This window comes from Callospermophilus lateralis, chromosome 2, assembly GCF_048772815.1.
Source record: "Callospermophilus lateralis isolate mCalLat2 chromosome 2, mCalLat2.hap1, whole genome shotgun sequence".
NCBI lineage: Eukaryota > Metazoa > Chordata > Mammalia > Rodentia > Sciuridae > Callospermophilus > Callospermophilus lateralis.
Window position 1 is genome coordinate 200,553,134 of NC_135306.1, and position 19,416 is coordinate 200,572,549.

A 19,416-nucleotide genomic window follows, 5' to 3' on the forward strand; every position below is an offset into this window, starting at 1 on the left:
GAGGGATGACCTGAGACTCAGAGGGTTTCAATGGTTTGCCTGAGTCATGCCAGTTAGACGGGAAAAGGCATCTCAAACCATTCCAATTCCAAAGTGTGATCTCCATGGAGGGTTATTTGGGCCATTTCTTTGGGATACGTTTCAGAAATGGAAATACTGGACCCAAAGGGCCTGGTTTGCTTTGCTGCAGCTCCTGTCGTTAAAGGCTGTTGACGCATGGACTTACAAACGCTCTCCGTGGATCTCCTCTTCTGGCAGGTGACACATGCCACACTTCCCACACTCGTTCTTTTTGTAGCTCCACCTCCGTCTTTCTATAACCTCCACTCTCCCGGCCTCCTCCCCCTGCATCCACTCGGCTACCATTTATTGTGCACCTACTTGTTTCCCAGGGCATCTAATGGTGCCACCCTCCTTTCTGGCACTCACCTTATCCCCCGTGGCTGGTGTTCCCGGGCAGTGTTCCTGTGTGGCCCCGAGACACCTGAGGAACTGGCACTGGGAAGGCCAGGGGCCTCAGCTCTTCGGTATCTACACCTCCTCTCTCCCCAAGTCCCTCCCGGGAAATCCCAGGGGCCCCGGGGGAAACAGGAGACCTCAGAGCCCCATTTCCTCCGTCTCTGGACCAGGAGGCTCTTCGGGGCTCTCACTCCTGCTGTGCCCAGTCCCTTGAGCTGCCCCTTCCCTCAGGGTCTTCCTCAGACTGCCCTCGCCCAGGGTCCCGTCCAGCTCAGGGGCTTCCGCTGGGGACTGGCTTGAAGGGCTGCTCATTCCTGGGCTTGGGGGTCCCCCAGCTCTTTTCTCCTCCTCTGCCCCTTCCTCTTCTTGGTCTGCCACTTTCTAAAACACAGGGCACAACTCAGGATGATTTCTAGGGACACGCCAGAAACTTTTAGGCAGAACAGTGCGTCGTGTGGTAATGAAAATTCAGTGATTACCCTCGTTTCATGGTTCCTTCTGATTCTATCAAAGAACTGGTCTATTTGAGGATGACGGTGTTCCATGCCACTTCTAACATGGTTTCAGTTGTGTTTGTTTTAACGCCATCTATTTTAAGCAAGCCCTCTAAAACACATCTTTATGTCTGAGTAGTATTTTTGCATGTCAGCCTGTGTAACTAATTCTACATACACGAAGCCATAGCACACGTGATTCTTCAAAGCACAGCCTTTAAAAAACTGCTTCTCTTCATCACTCTCCTCTCTGCCTCTTGCTTTCCCCACTGGACCCAACGTGAAAATCCCTCCAAGGGATCTGGGTCTGTGTCTTCCTTTATAAGAGCTGACCAGGCACCACGCTGGAAATGGACCGCGGGTTCCCCCACGGATGGATCTTCACTCCATTTCCAAATTTTTGTCGTTCAAAAACCTAATAACGAACATTTTTATGTCCAGGTATCTTAAGGCAGTAAAGCAAATCCACAGGTTTCTTTTCAAATAAATTTAATGCATTAAAAAAAAAATAGAACTAACTTGAGGTATGAAACACAGGGCCAGAAAAGACAGGTAACGGGGACAAGAAGCGCCCACCTTGCCGTGGCCCTGTGTGAAGAGGCCAGGAAGGAAGGGCAGCTCAGGGTTGCTTTTGCTTGCTGTTTCAATAGCACCGGAGAACACCAAAGCTAGGCTCATGCCTTGAGAACAGGGACCGTAAAATACCTGTGACATAAAAACCAAAATGCCTGAGTAAAAACCATTTCACTAAACTGCCTTGGAGACAGCTGACCTTGAAACTGGCAGCTGCCTGCTCTCTCTTCCCTTCAGTCAGTCAGTCAGTCAACAAACAGCACACGCTAGGGCACAGGGCTGACCCAGACCTGGGCCCTGCCCTCCTGGATTTTCTGGTCTGGAAGAACCCTTATGTGACTTAAATTATGAGAGAATGATCCTCCACACCCAGAGAGAAAAACTGAACTGAGTTAGAGTTCTAATACACACAAGGTCACACACAGCCATATCCTCTACACTAACACACAGTCCCTCCTGCTCACACATGTGGGTGTGCACACACATATACACACTGTAGCCAGCGCCACGATCTCCTGTCCCCCCCTTCCTGCACATATACAGATAATTGAAAGCTACACGGGAGCACTGGGACTGTTGCTGTGGGAACCAGAATTCTGAAATCCCAACTTGTGGGCATCTAAATCATTGCTCTGAATATTACATTCGCTGCAGAGTTGTGCTCTGAATTCTGAGCCATTTCCCCTTCAGGGTGCAGGCTGGGCAGCCAACCAGGGAGCTAGCGAGGAAGGGCAATTAAAGCCTGATTACTTCCTGTCGGGGTGATGGAGTGGCCCTGACGGCGCTCACAGGAGGGCTGTATCTGCTGGGTGTGTGCGCGTGTGTGCATGCTCATGCTCATGGGCCGTGGGTCCACGGGATGTTCTACGTGAGGCCCTGAGAGTGTGCAGTAGCATGCCCAAACCTTCTGCTTCTGCTTCTGCTTCTGGCCAGGCCCAGACTGTGGTAACAACTACAGCCCCAGATCTTCATAGCACAATAGAGCTTTATTCCTTCTCATACGAAACCTAGCCTGGGTCAACATCCCCTCCACCTCCTAGTGCATCTGGAACCCAGGGCATTCCACAGGACCTTTCGCAAGAGCTCCTTTTATAAAATAAGCTCCCTCCAAACTCCTGTATTTGAGTGCGCTACCTGCTTCTTGCTGGGACCCTGACTGATACGTGCATGACCTGAGGCCACCAAAGTAGCAAGCAACAGAACCAGCATTTGAACTGTCCCCAAGGGGCTCATCCCACTCTGGCCCAGAATGTTCTAGTTTGCAAACCTCAGGGGAGGGCTGTGGCAGGGCCCACATGCTCACAGGTGAGCCCCTGTGCATTCCCTGTTTCTCACACACTTAAGTTTGGGCCATTATGATCTGGGCAGAATGACATGTGTCCACTTCCAGGCCAATGCAGGGCAGAGGAGGTGAGCCTCCTTCATCTTGTGGGATATTAGATGCCCTGGGTCTGTGGTTCCCAGGCCAGCATGTGCCAATTAGCCTAAAGTCTGGTATGAAATTCTCAAATTCTCCAAACAAGAATGTTTTTCCTAAATCACTCCCATTTCCCAGCTTCTGCTGTAGGCCAGTATTTTCCAGATTGTCTCACTGTAGCCTCAGGATACTTTCCTAAGTGTCACTGTCAACAAACCAGGACTGGCAGAGATAGGTGAAACCACCCATCCACAGTCACACAGCCAACAGATGGGTCTGGCCTCAAAGGCCATAGCCATTCCTCCCTGCTCTGCTCCCCGCCCCCCGCCCCCCACATTTTTTAGTTGGTGCCAAGGACCACGTTCTGTCCAGAGACCTCATATAGACAGGCTCCAGAAAGTGCCACCCCCACCCCTACCCGCCATCGGGTATCTCTGCCCCCTGCTTGAGCTCACACACCAACCACGGCTGCTGCTGGTTCATTGCAGGTCTGCCGTCTCCAGGCCCTGCAGGCCAGCTCAATACCAGCAGTGCAGAAAGCAAGGCTTTGGAGGCAGGTGAGCAAACAATCTTGGGGGGGTGGGGGGAGTCCGTGGTCAGCTTGTTGAGACCAAACAGGTGGACTCTTGGGGTAGTGAAAAAGGCAAGCAGACTTTTAGATGAAGATCCCTGACTTCCAACAACACCGCTCCTTCCTGGTCCAAGGGCTGGAGTCCACCATTAGACTCACTATGAGATCTAAGATCTCCCGTGTTTGGACAGTCACCAATAAGTGGCACGCATGGGCAAGGCATGCATTTAGCACCTTTAGGGGATTTTTTTTTTTTTTGTTTCAAAAATAAGCTAAATCACTCGTGGTTGGGGTGCTGGGGTGCCCCCAGATTAGCCTTGCATTTACTTAGCACATGTTTATTAAGGGCACACTGTGTGTGGAGCACACTGGGGTACAATCCTGGGCAAAAATGGGCAGGTGGTTCCCAATGGAAGGGCTTTGGAGTGGGAGGACCAACTTTCGCTGCAGCAGTCTATCTTCCATGTGTGACCAACCCGGTGTCAGTCCTGGGGCCAACTTTAAGACAGTACCTTCAGAGTAGCCGAGGGGTCCCCTGGGAGGGGACACAAGGCCCACACTGGACCAGGGCCCTTGAACCTGAAGTTTGCCCTTCTTTGACAAAGGGTGTCCCTAGAGACAGTGGCAAAGGAGAAATGTTTGTAGGACTGGGTGTCTGGTTCTCTGTCACCTCAGGCCTAACCCTCCTAACCTCTAGAATCGCACTAGAGCCATCCTCCAGACTCTAAAGAAAACCAGAGAAGGTCAAGCTTGGAAGGGACTTGGGAGTGACCTAGCCCCGCCCCCTTTTGCAGACTGGGAGGCTGAAGCCAAGAGCCCTGGGGGAGGGGTGTTGGCCAAGGTCACTCTGGGTTAGTGTCACTGCAGCTGAATTGAAAGAGGTCCATCTTGCATCTGACACTTCCAGGGGAGCCGCTGGGGGTCCGCCTGGTGAACGGGAGCAGCCGCTGCAACGGGACAGTGGAGGTCCTGCTGGGGAAGTCCTGGCAGCCCGTGTGCGGGGCGCTGTGGGACAGCAGCGCCTCCGAAGCTGTGTGTCGCGCCCTGGGCTGCGGCGCGGCAGGGACAGCTGCCCCGCGGGTCCTTCCGACTATGGAAGTGTCTCCTGGGTCACCCACGGGGAACACCAGCCGGGCCCCCAACGTCACGCAGGCCCTAGCGCCAGCAGTCCTGTGCAGCGGCGCTGAGTGGCGGTTCTGCCGGGTGGTGGAGCGCCCGTGCAGCGGCGACGGGTGGCTGGCCCAGCTCACCTGTGCAGGTGCGTGTGCCCACCCACACCCTCGGGCCCCACTCCTCGCGCTCTCAGTCACCACCCATCGCTCCAAACACTGGACCCAGGCCTTGCTCTGGAACCCTGTGGGGAGAACCGCAGAGAGCCAAATCCGAGCAAACCCCTCCCTTGCTAGTCCTCGAAGTCACCAATTGGTCCCCCTAGGGCTCCAAATCCTAACCTGGTCTCTTGCTCTCCTTACTGGCCACCTCACACCCCTTCATTCCATAGACAGGATCCCTTAGCGCTGCGGCTCCCCTGCCCCAGATCCCTGGCCCAGACCCCTGGCCTGCAGCTCTGCCCACGGGTGGGCAGCCCGGAGTGGATTCCCAGTCCTGCCCTTTCGGTTGCAGCCCCTCTCCCCAGGCCCACGCCCCGCCCACACCCTCCGGCCCCTCCCTTCCTGACCCCGCCCCCTCCACCCAAACCCTCCCACCCCCAGAGACCCGCGATTTGCGGTTGGTGGATGGAGGTAGCCCCTGCGCTGGCCGCGTGGAGATGCTGGAGCACGGCAAATGGGGGACAGTGTGCGACGACACATGGGACCTAGATGATGCCCAAGTGGTGTGCCAGCAACTTAAATGCGGCCGGGCAGTCCAGGCCCTGCCAGGATTGCACTTCACCCCCGGCAAAGGGCCCATCCACCGAGACCAGGTGAACTGCTCAGGATCTGAGGCCTACCTGTGGGACTGCCCGGGGCTGCCAGGAGACCAGTACTGTGGCCACAAGGAAGACGCCGGCGCCGTGTGCTCAGGTCAGTGGGTCCTCAGTGGGCACATCACAGAAGGGAGTTAGTTACCCATAACACCTCGGCCTAGTGCCCAGGTTAGTGCCGGAGAGCTGGGCCCTGCTCACAGTCCAGGAGGGGAGATGGGCCCCAAACAATGCAAGGAGGAGGTGACATTAGGGTGGGACTCACCCCGGGTGAGAGCCGGTCATCTGGTTTGGAGCAGGAAGGGGGACTGCAGGCGGGGAGTCCTCTGAGGAGCTATTGGGCCGTCCAGGTGAGACTCCAGGTTCTGGTCCGGCCAGTGCTGCTTACTCACGTGCACGAGAATGGGGGACACACTTTGGGCAGCCAGGATCTAAAGTGCAGCATCAGGGGTCAGCCAGATGCGGGGCAGGTGACAGGGGACCGTGGACACAGGAGGGAGAAGACCCAGATCTGGAGGCTGGTGGGCTGCGTTCTTCCCTGCATCTGGGACCAGGAGTTTCAACCTCGAGGATCTGGACCTGACTCTGCCCCCTGCCCCTCCCCCCACAGAGCACCAGTCCTGGCGCCTGACGGGGGGCATCGACGCCTGTGAAGGGCAGGTGGAGGTGCACTTCCGAGGGGTCTGGAGCACCGTGTGTGACAGTGAGTGGTACTCCTCAGAGGCCCAGGTGCTGTGCCGGGCCTTGGGCTGTGGAACCACGGTGGAGCGACCCAAGGGCCTGCCCCACTCCCTGTCAGGCAGGATGTACTACTCATGTGAAGGAAAGGAGGCCACCCTCTCTGACTGCTCCTGGCGGTTCAACAACTCCAACCTCTGCAGTCAGTCAATGGCAGCCAGGGTCCTCTGCTCAGGTATCCTCCCCCGGCGCACCCCCTTCCGCCGCCAGATGGGCTAGGAGTACCACCTGAATCTCTGTACCTAAGGGCTTGCAGCCCAAGGGCCACAGCCTAGACGGGATCAGCAGTGGCAAACACTGGCCTGCCAGGGACCATTCCCTTACCAGGCTCAAGCAGACATCGGTAGTTAATCAGGACTTTCTTCACTGCAGATGCCCAGCTCAGTCTCAGAATCATGAATCAAATGTGTGTGAAGGCATTACTGCATGCTAAGCAGTGGTCTCCAAGGAATCGAGTTGGCTCGGGAGATGAAGCCAATTTGCCATCCCAGAGCTGGTGATCATGGGAAAAGTCACCTTAGGAGACACCAGTAATAATAGCTGCAAAAGCATCTGGGCATTGCCCAGCTCCCAGGAGCTCATTTTGGTCTAGCCTCAGACCCAATCTATGAGGTGATATTGATCATGAGTCACAGTATCATCATCTTACGTACCATAAAGTAAAACATTTGTTTTTTTTATTTATGTGAAATCAACTGTTGACATGCTGTCAAAAGGTAATAAGGCCATCTTCCAATTTCAAAGGTGTAAGTATGAAAAGTGAGATTGACACCTGAAGAAACACGGTGTTGGTACCCTGTGGAGCTCAGACACTTGATCACGGGTGTGATTCTGGCTCTGCCGTGTATCGGCCAGGAAGCTTAGAACAGTCCCTTAATCTCTGCGGCTTCAGTTTCCTGAATACGTGGGCGCTGCTAGGCCTTCCATGTGGTAGCTGGGAAATCAGATCATGTCTGTCAAGGGGCCTGGTAATCTCCGCTCCTATGTGGGCAGAGCTGCTCAATGGGAGTGCGGATTATGGTAATGAGGCTAACACAAGCATCCCATCCCCTGAGGCCCGCAATTGACTAAAGACTGAATGGAAGAGGGATTTGTGGTCTGCAGCAGATTGTACAGAAAGAAGGGATAATTCTTCCGTCAGCCCCTATTCTGACCAAAGCACCTTCCCAGGATGTAATTCATGATCCTTCTATTGCTGCGGGTGGGGGGAGGCAAGTTTCCTTAGCCATGTGTCCCGGAAGGGAACACATCCTGTTCCAGGTCACTTGTCTATCTTGTTCAGATTCTAACACAAGACCTGGCACACAGTAGGTGCTCAGTAAATGTGTTGGGTGAATGAATGAGTGGTGCTTTCTGACAGGTTCTCGAAGATTGCAGAATATCTCAACTCCTGAAGTCCCTGCTAGTGTTCAGCCAGCCACCATGGGTGAGTGCTGCTTCTCTTGGAAGCTCAGTTGCCTCTGTGGTGTGTGAGCGCGCGCGTGTGCGTGCATGAGCCTGGTGGTGGACTGGTGGTTTGTCCCCCCACCCCCAATGCACTTGCCTCTCTGGGCACTGTGCTCCCCTCCCTGACAACTAGACCACAGTTCACAGGAGTCTCCTCCCCGACCGCTGTGACCTCCTGCTGGGCTGGAGACCCCGGGGTCCTGTAGTCCTGATGCCCTCCAGTGGGGGCACTCCTGGAGCAGCCAGGTGGTAGGCTGCTGAAGGTACCAGCCAAGGTGTGGGTCAGGTTCCAGGCACTGCACCCAGTGCCCCGTCACCCTTATTTCCAGGCCTGTACTCCTCCTGGCAGCTCAATGGGAGCGGTCTCATAACCCTTGCACGGAGGAAGGAAGAAGCGAGGCTCAGAGGCTGAGTGACAGCCAGCGGTGTTGCCCGGGACTGGCACCCACAGCTCTAATGCCAGACCCAGGCTTGGTCTGTCTGCCAGCTGTGTGTAGCTTGGGGGGTACAGAGCAGACTCCTGGGGTTCAAATCCCAGCTGTGCCTCTTGCTAGCTGTGTGACATTGAGCAATTCTTAACCTCTCTGCCTCAGACCCCTTGAGTGCAGGGGGTGATAATCACAGTTCCCCTCCCCAATGCTGAATTGATTTTTACCGAGCACTAGCACAGGGCCTGCACTGGGGGAGCACTGCCAGCCATTCTTATGATCATCTAGTGCAGGCAGACAGCCCCTGGCAGCCCTGGGCTACCCCAGAGTGCCTTCCCCTCCCGCCTGGGTCCCCCTCACCGTCTCAGACACCCCAGACAGGGCTCATGGAGAGAGCAGAGGGGCACAGTCCTGCTGGAGGTCCTGGCGGTGGGCAAGGGGCACAGGAGGGAGTGAGATGCTGGGAACTGCACAGGCTACGGGGGGCACCTGCAGACCCCCAGCACTCCTGTTTCTTCCTGAGGTCAGGGTGGGGGCCACGCCTGCCCTAAAGAGCAGAGAGAGCAGCCCCCCAGGTCCATGCCCCCAGGACAGCCCTGATCCATCGGCTCATCTCCCTGAAGCCCCCCAGCCCAGCTTCCCACCCTGGCCCCCACTGCCACACAGCAGACTGACATGGGGGGAGAAGGGAGGGCAGGCCGAATCCCAGGCACAGAAGGGAGATTCAGCTTTCCTGGTGGCTTGGTCACGGCCAGGGGTGGCTCAGCCACCTCTCCGGGAAGTCAGCCTTGGTTGCCCCCACGAAGAATAAGGTGGTCCTTGTAGGGCCTCATGTCCCCAAGTTCTCTGTCCTTACCTCCATCACAGCACACGTCTCACTATGTGGGATTGGATCTCCGTTGATCTCCCTCTAGAGAGCCCTACGGAGACCTAGACAGCCTCCCGAGGCTTTTAACACTGGTGTCTTAACTGCCATCCCCGGGATTCAATGCCTGGTACGCAGTGGGTGCTCAATAATTAACTGTCTATTGAGCAAAGTCTCAAAGAGAGTGTCACCGGAGGAAAGTTTTGGGCAATAAATTCATTTAGTCAATTATTCATTAATATGCATGCATTGAGCAACTACTGTATACCAGGCACTTAAAGGGAGGAGAAAGTTAGGTGGAAAGGGAGGTGGCTCTGCTGTGGGGAAAACGGAGAGTCAGGCAGAAGGGTGGAGAGTCGCCTGGGCCGCTCCTTTCTCGCTCTGAATGGAGCCCTTATTTCTAGGGTCGTCTGTGACAGTGAAGGTGGAGGACTGGGGGTCCCGGGAGCTGACGCTCCTCGTCCCCTGCATCCTCCTGGCAGTTTTCCTCCTTGTCTCCCTAATCTGCATGGCTGTTGTCCTCTTGAGAGTTAAAGGAAAATACGGTAGGTGGCTCGCAGCAGGGCACAGCAGCCCTCAAGTGTGGCCCTCCCAGCCTTCGAGGGACCCCAGCAGGAGTGGCATGATCCAGCAATGGCCACCCAGACCCGCCCCTGGGGAGCTCCTCCTGGTGATGGGAAGGATTTTCCCAGCATACCTAGAGGAAGCGGCAGACCAGATGGGCGTGTGCGCGTGTGTGTGCGCGTGTGTGCGTGCCTGTGTACAGGTATGTGTGTGCCTCTGTACTGGTGTGTGCAGGGAGCATGAGGAGGAGGTGTCTCATGGTGACCAGAACCTGGAAGACAGAGAGGGCAAAAAATGACGTGTAGACTCTCTGCCCGCCCTCCCTCAGCCCTCCCTGTTCCAGCGAATCAGCAGCACCTTCCCACCACCATCCCAGCAGGGAGCAATAGCTATCAAGCGGTCCCCATCACCATCCCCAAAGAAGAAGGTAGGCTGTCACCCACCTGTTGGGACGGGGATGGGGGGGGGACAGGAAGGGCCGACTTTCTGGAAGGTCAGTACCACCCAGGTCTAAGCAGGACCTGGCTGGGAGGAGACCTGGGCAGGTCGAGTCCCTCTCTGGCTTGGAGGACAGATGACATTCCAGGCCAGTCCTCCTGGACTCTGGGCTTTCCAGTTCTGGATAAACGTGGGCCACGGACACTTGGGATCGTGGTTCTCAGAGGGAACCTCTGCTCTACCAATTAGCTCGTCCCTTTGTGATACTGGCGCCTCCTCAATATCCTGCCCCAGCAGCTGCCCTGCAGAGCCCCATCCAGATTCTCTGGGAACATGATTTTATTTCATATTTTCTGACTAAAGACGATCGGATCAGTTGTCTCAATTCATTGGATCAATTACCTCTTGAAAGGCTTGCACAGGAGTTTGAGTTGAATCATTTGCATTCTGAGCAGATCCGATCACCTTAATTTGGGAAGCGTTCAATGCCATGGAAAGCAATAGAAAACTCAGCCAAACATTAGGAAGATGATTTGCACGCAGTATCCATGTATTTGAGAGGAGGCTATAATAGAGCGTGGCGCACGCTGAGCCAGGGAGCCTCAAGGAATAGTACCACCTACAATTTAGAACCAGGTAGCCTGCTTCCCTGGGCAGGGGGAGAACCTCTCTGTGCCTCAGTTTCTTCAGCTATAAAGTGGGGATGATAATATCCCTATTTTACTCAGTTATTATGAAGGTTAAATGAGCTCATATTTGTACATGTTAAATATGTTAAAATAGTGCCTGGCACATGGTATTAGCTAAATTAATAAAAGCCGTTTAGTTCTCCATATTTGACATGGGGGAGGACCTTGGCAATCAGGGTGGAGGGTCCTGTACAGGATGGACCACCTGGCGCCCTTCCTGCCACCCATGCTCTGGGCACCCCCATGTCCTCCTGCCCACCGCATTGCCTGTCCTCCACCCCCGGCCCTGCTCTGTTCTCTCCCCAGTTCCCAAGCTGCCCATCCAAGCCCGGGTCCCGCCCCCCGAGGACTCCAGCTCCAGCTCCGACTCCGACTATGAGCACTATGACTTCAGCTCCCAGCCTCCCGTGGCCCTGACCACCTTCTACAGTGAGTGCAGGGCCACCTGGCCGCCTCGGGGAGAAGCCCCAGCTGATCCGGGACCTTCAACAGGCGTGGCTGGGGCAGAACCGCCCTCGTTACCCACCCGAGTGACCGTCAGTGGCCCTACGCTCAGGTTTTCAAAGTGCCTGTGACCCCGGAGGCACCAGACTCCCACCCCTGTCTCTGGCCACGAAGGGTCTCAACGCCACAACCAGGCCCTGGACACTCCCCTGAGGGGCCGTCGGTGTGAGGAGTGGGAGGTGCAGGCGGGGGACGCTGGGATGCCCCGCTGGCCTGCCTGGCCCCTCACCCTCTCTGTGACCCTCCACGGTCCTGCCTGCTCCAGCTCCTCCCCTGCCTTCTGGGATTTAGAGAAAATGGCCCCCACAGCAGGGCCAAGGTGGTGCTGGGGGTGGGTGGACCAGAGGACCCCACAGGTCTTGAAGCTTGTGAGACATGCCCAGCCAGACTCGCTTCTGCTGTTGAGCTGCGATGGGAGTTTGTCTGTGTGCAACAGAGACCCCCGTAGGACAGGGCCCTGAGAAGTGGGCGGCTTTCTAGCTGCTCTGCAGTCCCTAAGACGTCACGCCTGTCCCCACTGTCCCCTTGGCCACACTCACATGGCAGCCTACGTGAAAAGCAAGGTAGACATCGAGGAGGAGTCGCACCCTCTGTGCCCAGGCCGAGACTGGCCACCACCCGGCCAGCATGTGTCCGGACCCAGGCCAGAGGGAGAAGGCGGCAGGGGAGCAGGCAGCCAGCCCCGCCCGCCTGCTGGCTTGGCCTCCAGGGAAGGGGTGGGAGGTGCCACGTCTGGGAGCCCCAGGAACGAGTCCTCAGGACCCGGGACTCTGAGCTCAGGCACGTAGGACACACACGGAGTCCAAACCCTGTGACACTGGGACTCAAGTCAGTGGTGCTGGATTCCAGGACTGGCTCCTGGTCCTGGGTGCTTAAGACTGAGTCTCCGTCCGTCTGTCTCACTCTGAAACCTGAAGGTGTCCCAGGGCCCGTGACAGGATTCTAGCCCATGGGTTCTGCTGGGGACAGGTTCCTCCCAGGGCCCCATCAGTCCGTTTCTGGAGCCACCAGGTCCCAGGAGGACACCCAGGCTCGACTTTTCCCTAAGTGGTGGGAGGCGCAGGGCACTCGGGCCTCTGGCCAGAAGCCGCCTGTCTCGGGGCTGGCTCCGGCCCTGGACTGAGGTCAGCAGTCGGCCTGGACCAGGCCGGAGCTGGACCAGGCTGGAGCCCTGCAGGAAAGGCCGACCCCTCTCTCCCTGTGGTGTCCCCCCAGAGAACCCCAGCCTCCTCCCAGACCACGAGACAGGGAGGTGAGCCTTACCCCTCCCCACTGCCACCTCTGCTTTATGCAGATTCCCAGAGGCACCGGGTCACGGAGGAGGAGGCCCAGCAGAGCAGGTTCCAGATGCCCCCTTTAGAAGAAGGTGAGTCTGGGTGGGAGTCGTGGTGAGGTGGTGGGTGGGACGCCATCCTGGCCTCAGCCTCAGGAGCTCAGCTCGGCTTGAGACACATGGAGGGGCCCTGACTTTAACCATTCCTATAGGCAGTAAGTTCTTTCTGGAGTCTCACTTAAGGCCCTCTTAGTATGTTGCTTCCTCTTTCCTCATCATTCTCTCTCTTCCAACGCAGGGGCTGAGGAGCTGCATGTTTCCCACGTCCCAGCAGCCGTCCCCGGACACCACATTGCAGACCGTCCCTCTCTGGTCCCCCAGTTTCACCCAAGGATCAACAGTGGGTCCAGCACATCTTCTGGGGAGGATTACTGCAACAGCCCCAGCACCAAGCCACCTCCGTGGAACCCCCAGGGGTTTTCTTCAGAGAGGAGCCCCTTCCAGGAGCAGCCCCCCAACTTGGAGCTTGCGGGGTCCCAGGCAACTTTTGCAGGTAGCTGTGTGTCCCCCTGTCTTGCATCCTGTAGCCAGCCTGGCTAGAGGAAGCATAGAGTGGGAGCCCTGAGCCAGGCCAAGTTCAGGATTCCAGTTCCAGATCAGCAGCGATTTGCTGTGTTATCTTGGACAAGTGTCCTCCCCACTCTGGGCCTTCATTTCCTTACTTGTCACACTGGGCTCTTGGTACTCCCGAGGGCCTCCCAGCTCCAGCGGTTCAAGAGCTGGCTGTGTCCTGGCAGAGGGTCACTGGTCCTGTGGGTCCCCAGCAGGGCCCTCGGCTGACGACAGCTCCAGCACCTCATCTGGCGGAGAGTGGTACCAGAACTTCCAGCCGCCACCGCAGCTCCCCTCGGTGGAACAGCTCGAGTGCCCAGGTGCTGGGCAGGGGAGAGACCCTGGGAGAGGGGACGGAGAGTGACGTGGAGTGACTGAGCTGGGCGGGGCGGGCTCTGGATTCACTGGATTCATCAGCCCAAGGGGGAAAGGGAGTGGGGGGAAGAGAGGGGTGGGAAATGGCCGATCCACAGGGAGTGAGAGGCTTGTTGAGTGAGCTCCTTTTGGGGCAGGGATTCAGGCAGAAGCAGCAGGTCGGCCCCTGGGGGGAGCCTGCCTGGACCCCAGCCTCAACTAGACAGCCAAGGCTCTGCCCTCGGGGTGCAGTGAGGACGCGGGTCCAGACCTGCTCACTCCGTCCTGTGGGGCAGCAGGGCAGTGACTGGGCCTGCTGCTGACTTGAGTCCTGCCCCACAGGGACCCACAACCCCCATCGGGACTCCACCGACCAGGAGGACTACGATGACATCGGAGCTGCCTAGCCTGGGTCCAGCCGGGCTCCAGGGAGGGCCCCTCTCTGCCCTCCTGCTCCCCTCTCCCTGCCTTCCATCAATCCCGGGGGTCAAGGCCTTCCCTGGGGAGGTGGAAGGGGACACCCCAGAACCCCGCAGTCTCCGTCCACCCAGCAGACTGCCCACACGGCCCCAAACAGTAGCCCCTGATGGGGGCGGCCCCGGAGTGTGGGCTCCCTCTCAGGGTGAACAAGCAGGGCTTGGGCCATCTCCCTGCAGCTGCTGGAGGTGGTGCTGGGTGATCCTGCCTTGGGTGTCGGGGCATTGATTTCCTGAGCCTCAGGCAGCTCAGAGGTACTAAGAGTGGCAGAAAGGGCTCATCCTGATGCCACCCCGAGAGGCCCTGGACTGGGATGGCTGAGCACAGCACTGAGGAGAGGTGGGTGCCAGCCACACACATGGCTGAGCCAGGCCCTCACTCGCTGTGGTCACTGCACTGCTCCGCCAGCTGACAGCAAGCAGGATGACCATGCGTCCCACCTAAGAGCCAGGGCCCGGGGCCAGTCCTGCCCCTGAGACTACCACGGACCCAGACGGTTCGGCTGTGCCCATCCCTGGACAGCTGATCCTTATTCTGAGCTTCTTATGGTTTATGAAAACTTGGGGGCCCAGTCCCATCGGGGGAGGGGAACAGAGATGATTTCCAGGAAGGGCCCAGAGACTGCACCAAGCCCCCGGTGAACCAGAGAATATGCAGCCCAACGCTGAGAGCCACACCGTGTCCAGGCAGCCTCGAGAGGCTCAGGCCAGGCCTCTGGCGTCTTGTGCTGATTATCCTGAGATTAAACTGAAATGCTGAATGAATCCGGGACGTGGAGTGACAAGTCCTTGACCTTGGCCAGGCCCAACTATGTGCGTGTGAGCATGCGTGTGTGCGTGGGGTCGCTGCATATCAGGAGAGGCCAGCTGGGGCCTTTATCTAGGGAGTGTCCAGGGGACACCAGCAAGAACCGGAGGAAAACAGAGGGAAGGGCGGAGAAAGTGTTCTTGAACCGGCTGATGTTGTGGGCAAGAGCCCTGCTGAGTACCGGGTCTTAGGGCTGTCCCACCAAGGGCAAGGGAGCTGTCCCAGCTCTGGTCCCCCACCTCTGCCTGCTGTTGGCTTAGGGGCCACCAGGCCCCTCAGGCTCACCCCCAGTACCCCCCAGCTGCCGTGTATGGGGTGAGCTGAGCCTGCCCCAGGGTCCAGAGGCTCTGCCACCGGCAGAAGGCACACCTTCTAGGGCGACGGGCCGGTGCCCGGGAGGGCTCTCTGCGCGTGGGCGCGGCTGGCAGTGGGTGTTGGGTGCAGGCCAAGCAAGAGCAGCTGTTAACCATTTAAGCAACGAGGACGTGTGAGTGAGCTGGAAACCCTCGGTGGCCCTGCGCAGTGGAGGATGTTTGGGACACCAGTGCTGTGCTGCCGGGTTTGATGTCTGGCCAAGAGACTGCACACCGCCCAGGAGGGGTGGAGCTGGGCTGGTGGGGACAGCGGACTGCAGCCCTCTGTCCACTCAGTGGGGATGGAGGGGACAGGGCCACGGGTGCCCGCGCTGGGCAGCGGGGCGGGGCCTGCCTTCCGTTTGAGTCCCAGGGGTGGAGAGAAGGCAGGCGCTCCCCAGGGCAACCGTCACAGGATGTGGTTTCCGGTGATGGGCCCCCCTGGGCCAGCGGGGGATTCCTAGGGGAGGAGCCACGGCTGCGGTGGGCGGGGCCGGTCTCCCGCGGAGCCGGAGTGAAAGCCTGCTGTGTTAGACAACGGGTTCAATGCCCCGCTCCTGCCGGTCCTGGCTGTGTGTCCTCGGGCTAGCCACACTGCATCTCTGAGTGTCTCCTTACTGTACATTTGTCTGTAGGGGTGCACAGCAGGAGAGCGCAACTCCAGGTGGTGGAGAGGGTCGGCAGTTTGAGAATGAGTGTCCCCTGTCGTTGGTAGACCAATGACGATGAGCGAGAAATCTCCTTAGAAGGAGGAAGGGGAGGGAAAGAGAGACACGCTGAGGTTTGGAGGCGGAGGGACATGTCCAGGTCACTGAGTTAATAGCAGAGTCCCAGTTCTGCCCTGTCCCCACCCTCAGAAGGACCTCAACAACCTTCGGGTCCACTTCTCCCACCTTGCCAGAGCTGCCCGCCTGAGACACCCCCAGGCACACAGTGCCAGAGAAGGACAAACCCTGACACATGTCCCCTGCCGCTCCACTCCCTCGACAGTCTGGGGACACAGGGTGAGGCCGGGTAAGGGAACTGAGGTCCAGAGGGTGACCACAAGGCCTACGGAAGATGATGAGATAGGAATTTGGGACTAGAGGCACAGACTGAGTCTCAAAGGAAGTGCCCCCAAAGTGTTAGAATCAGGAAACACCAGGGCACCTCTGAAATGCAGAACACGCCCACAAACCGTGGCCACTCCTGAGCGGCAAGCCCTTGGCCCTGACCTTGACCCATGCCCTTAGAACATGAGGGCACCAGGCAAGTGCCAAGAAAACTGGCCACAAGCTCCGTCCGGGCTCCACTTCCAGTCCACCCTAGCAACTGTCCCTCTGTGAACCTCAACAGCCCCTGCGCGCCTCCCTCTGGACCTGGCCCACCCTCCCTGGTGGACCACCTACTTTCCTAAGGGAACCTCGGTGCCCTCGGCTGGCTGGGCTGAAGTCTCCCCTCACCTACGCCAAGAACCAGCTGTTCCCGAGTCCAGTCCCCGCCTCTCTGGGAACTCCTCCGGCCCCTCTTTGGAGACATCCCCTCTCCTGGGACAGCGATGGGCGCTGCACCCAGAAAGACCCTTCCCCATCTCCACCACCTGCTCCGGAGTGAACCAGCATGTGCCAGGCAGAGCCGGGACTGGGAAACCCAGATAAGTGGTGACCCGTAGGCTCGGACTGACACGGGGAGCTGCCGGCTGGCAGGGGAGCTGAAAAGCGAGCAGGTGGCTTTCCTGGTCCCTCAGGAGCCCCCAAGGATCAGGATGCCTCAAGAACCCCGGGGGGAGGAAACACACAGGTTCAGGTTACGTGAACCTGGCAGGTGCATCCCTGCTGTGGGAATGGGCAGTATCCCAGCTGTGAGCTCACACAGCCCTGCTGGTCCAGGGAAGCACCCGCCCGACTGGAGCTGGGGGAGGCCATCCAGAAAGGGTCACCCTGGGAGGGATGCCTGAGCTGGTCCTGCAGGCTGAACGGGCAGTAGTGACCCAAGCTGAGAGGGAGGCGTTCCAAGCCGGCGGGAGTGATGAGCTCAAGACAGCAAGAACTGAGGCTGGAGACAGTCGATTCTTATACCAACCCTGTTTTGAAAGCCCTAGAACTAAGGCTCAGAGGGCGTAAGTAAAACAACTAAGGTCGCACAGCTCAAGAGTGGCCATTGGGATTTAAAGACAGGACGTCTAACTTCAGAATCTGAGCATTGACTTTGCCTCTTCTGGTGGAGACTTGTTCCTGTCCCTGTGGCATTAGAGCCATGCTGAGGGGCCCAGCCAGAGCCCCGGCCTATCTTGGGATTTGGAGACAGCGGCCTACCAATAGCATGGCCCCCACGGTGCACTCTGGGATGTGGGTCTTGGGGACGTAGAGTCCTTCAGTACCTGGCTCTATGCTGAGCTCTGAGGGCACAGAGAGGAAGGAAACCTGGCCCTGGCCTTTGACGAGTTCACAATCTGGAGGGGACTGACGGAGATGGATGACTGCAGTATGTCACCACAGATTGGTGGTGGGGGTGACAGTGGTGACGGTGACCGGGTGGGTCGCATTTACCATGTGCCCGGCAGGCATTATGTCATGTCGTCCTCATCAGGGCACTCTGAGAAGGTATCACCTCCTCTCTTTATTATAAATAAGTCAACTGAGTCCCAGAGAAGTGAAGCAACTAGCCGGAAGCCACACAGCTTGGTGGGAAGCATCACTTTTCTACCTAGTTCAGAAACCCAAATGTGAAACACTGCACGGCATAGTGAGGGTGCATCATGGGCACGTTTAACCCACACGAGCTTCAGTCTCTGCTCAGCAGCAAAAAGGAAAGAGCCACTGAGGACACCACTCCTCCCCTGGAGCCTCCTGCCCTGTCTCTCCTCTCTCCTCGCCTGCCGTCCCTCCCTCCCTCTTTTTAAGTGGGAAATACTCCGCAGGGGCTCAAGCCTGCAACACCAAGGACCCACAGCAGGATGCTCTCGTCCTCACCCCCTCCCTACCCTTCCCTTCCCCTGCCCCCCCTCACCCCAGTAAATGCATCGGCTGATTTACAAACAGGCTTGCACACCTCTGCTGTCCCTCTTTCCTATTAAAAAAAACAGGGTTCTGTCCACACACTCAGGCTCGGAGAACTTCCTCTGGATCCTGAAGAGTAACGTCAACGTGTTCAAGGTCCACCCCATGTGCCACCCAAGCCCGTAGGACCTCCACAGCAGACGGGGCTCCACCACGTGGCACCGGAGGTTGCGCAGTCAGAGGAGAAGCCGCTGCCTGGGCAGGGTTTGTGGGGGAAGGTGTGACGAAAGGGGGGACACTGGCAGGCCATTGAAGGGTGCGCGGAGTTTGCCGGATGGAGAGTGAAGGACGTTCTCAGGGACTCTCGCGTCAACCTAGCAGCATTATGAGACAGTCCTGACATCTTTCTTCCCACACATCTCTCCTCCAGCCCGTCACTCCCAAATTCCTGGGGGACATCTATCAAGGATCCTGAGAACTGCGAGGATACCATAAACCATCTTGTGACCACCAGACCCACGCCGACCCCTCGTGCCTTCCGGGACCCTCCCCTCCCCGAGTCTCCTTTCACAGAAGAGCCGGAGTGGCCCAGGGGCTTTGGCGCTCAGGTGGCTGCGCTCTCATCCAGCATCTCCGCTTCTCTGGGTGAACCTCTGGCTCCTGACTGGCACGTCCTCAAACTCGTCTCCGTGACGTTTGTCATGGAACCCACTCATCCGGAGTTGAGGTCCCCATCTCAGGAACTCCCTCTGTGACACAGGATGGTGCTCATTGCCGGAGCCCGGGAGAAAGGGCACAGGAGAGAAGGACCCGGGCACTGGGGAGTGACCAGCAGTTTCTGGGGCAGGGGAATGACCTGGCAGGACAAAGCTCCTGTCATGAAGCAGTGTGAGGGGCAGGAGCCTGAGGAACAGAGGCCAGATTGGAGGTGGCCACGGAGCACAGGTGGCCACGGAGCACAGGTGGCCAGGACTGGGGATGAGATGAAGGACGGGTTAGTGAAGGCTCCCAGGACGCAGAGTGCAGACAGATGACTTCCCAGCATGCAGCCTCCAGCCCTGGGGGAGGGGGTGGCGGTGACATTAACAGCAGCAGCTGCCGTCCCAGTCCTCGCTGCACGTCAGATGGGGGCACAGCATGGACACTAGCCTTGTGTGATCCCATCTTACAGCTGAGGAAACGGAGGCTCGGAGTCTCCCCCTTCATCATGGAGGAAGGACCACAGCTCCTCCCGAGGGTGGGACGGGCCCACGGAGATCTTGCTCTGCCTACTGACTGCATGCCCTGCTGGGCAGCCATGTGCCCTGCCACAGGCCCTGTGGTTCCCCTGCACCCCCAGGTGCCTGGAGAGCCCCAGGAGCACTGGGGAATGGGGGGAGAGCCCAGGCCCGGGCTCCCCTTCCCCGTCCTGCTGGTACCCATCCCTGTCCCTGGAGACCTCACCTGCGAGGT

General features: G+C 58.0%; 1 protein-coding gene across 1 annotated transcript in view; it reads left to right on the top strand.

Moving 5' to 3' along the window:
- Nucleotides 1-14,499, top strand: part of Cd6 (CD6 molecule) — a 36,157-nt gene extending 21,658 nt beyond the window's left edge. The window contains exons 2-13 of the mRNA XM_076844667.2: nt 3,432-3,500; nt 4,422-4,772; nt 5,227-5,538; nt 6,049-6,351; nt 7,537-7,602; nt 9,320-9,460; nt 9,808-9,906; nt 10,913-11,035; nt 12,405-12,476; nt 12,682-12,936; nt 13,208-13,315; nt 13,692-14,499. Of these exons, the coding sequence (XP_076700782.2) occupies nt 3,432-3,500; nt 4,422-4,772; nt 5,227-5,538; nt 6,049-6,351; nt 7,537-7,602; nt 9,320-9,460; nt 9,808-9,906; nt 10,913-11,035; nt 12,405-12,476; nt 12,682-12,936; nt 13,208-13,315; nt 13,692-13,756 (1,964 nt within the window). The 3' untranslated portion in view covers nt 13,757-14,499. The remainder of the gene's footprint in view (nt 1-3,431; nt 3,501-4,421; nt 4,773-5,226; nt 5,539-6,048; nt 6,352-7,536; nt 7,603-9,319; nt 9,461-9,807; nt 9,907-10,912; nt 11,036-12,404; nt 12,477-12,681; nt 12,937-13,207; nt 13,316-13,691) is intronic.
- Nucleotides 14,500-19,416: the final 4,917 nt, after the last annotated feature.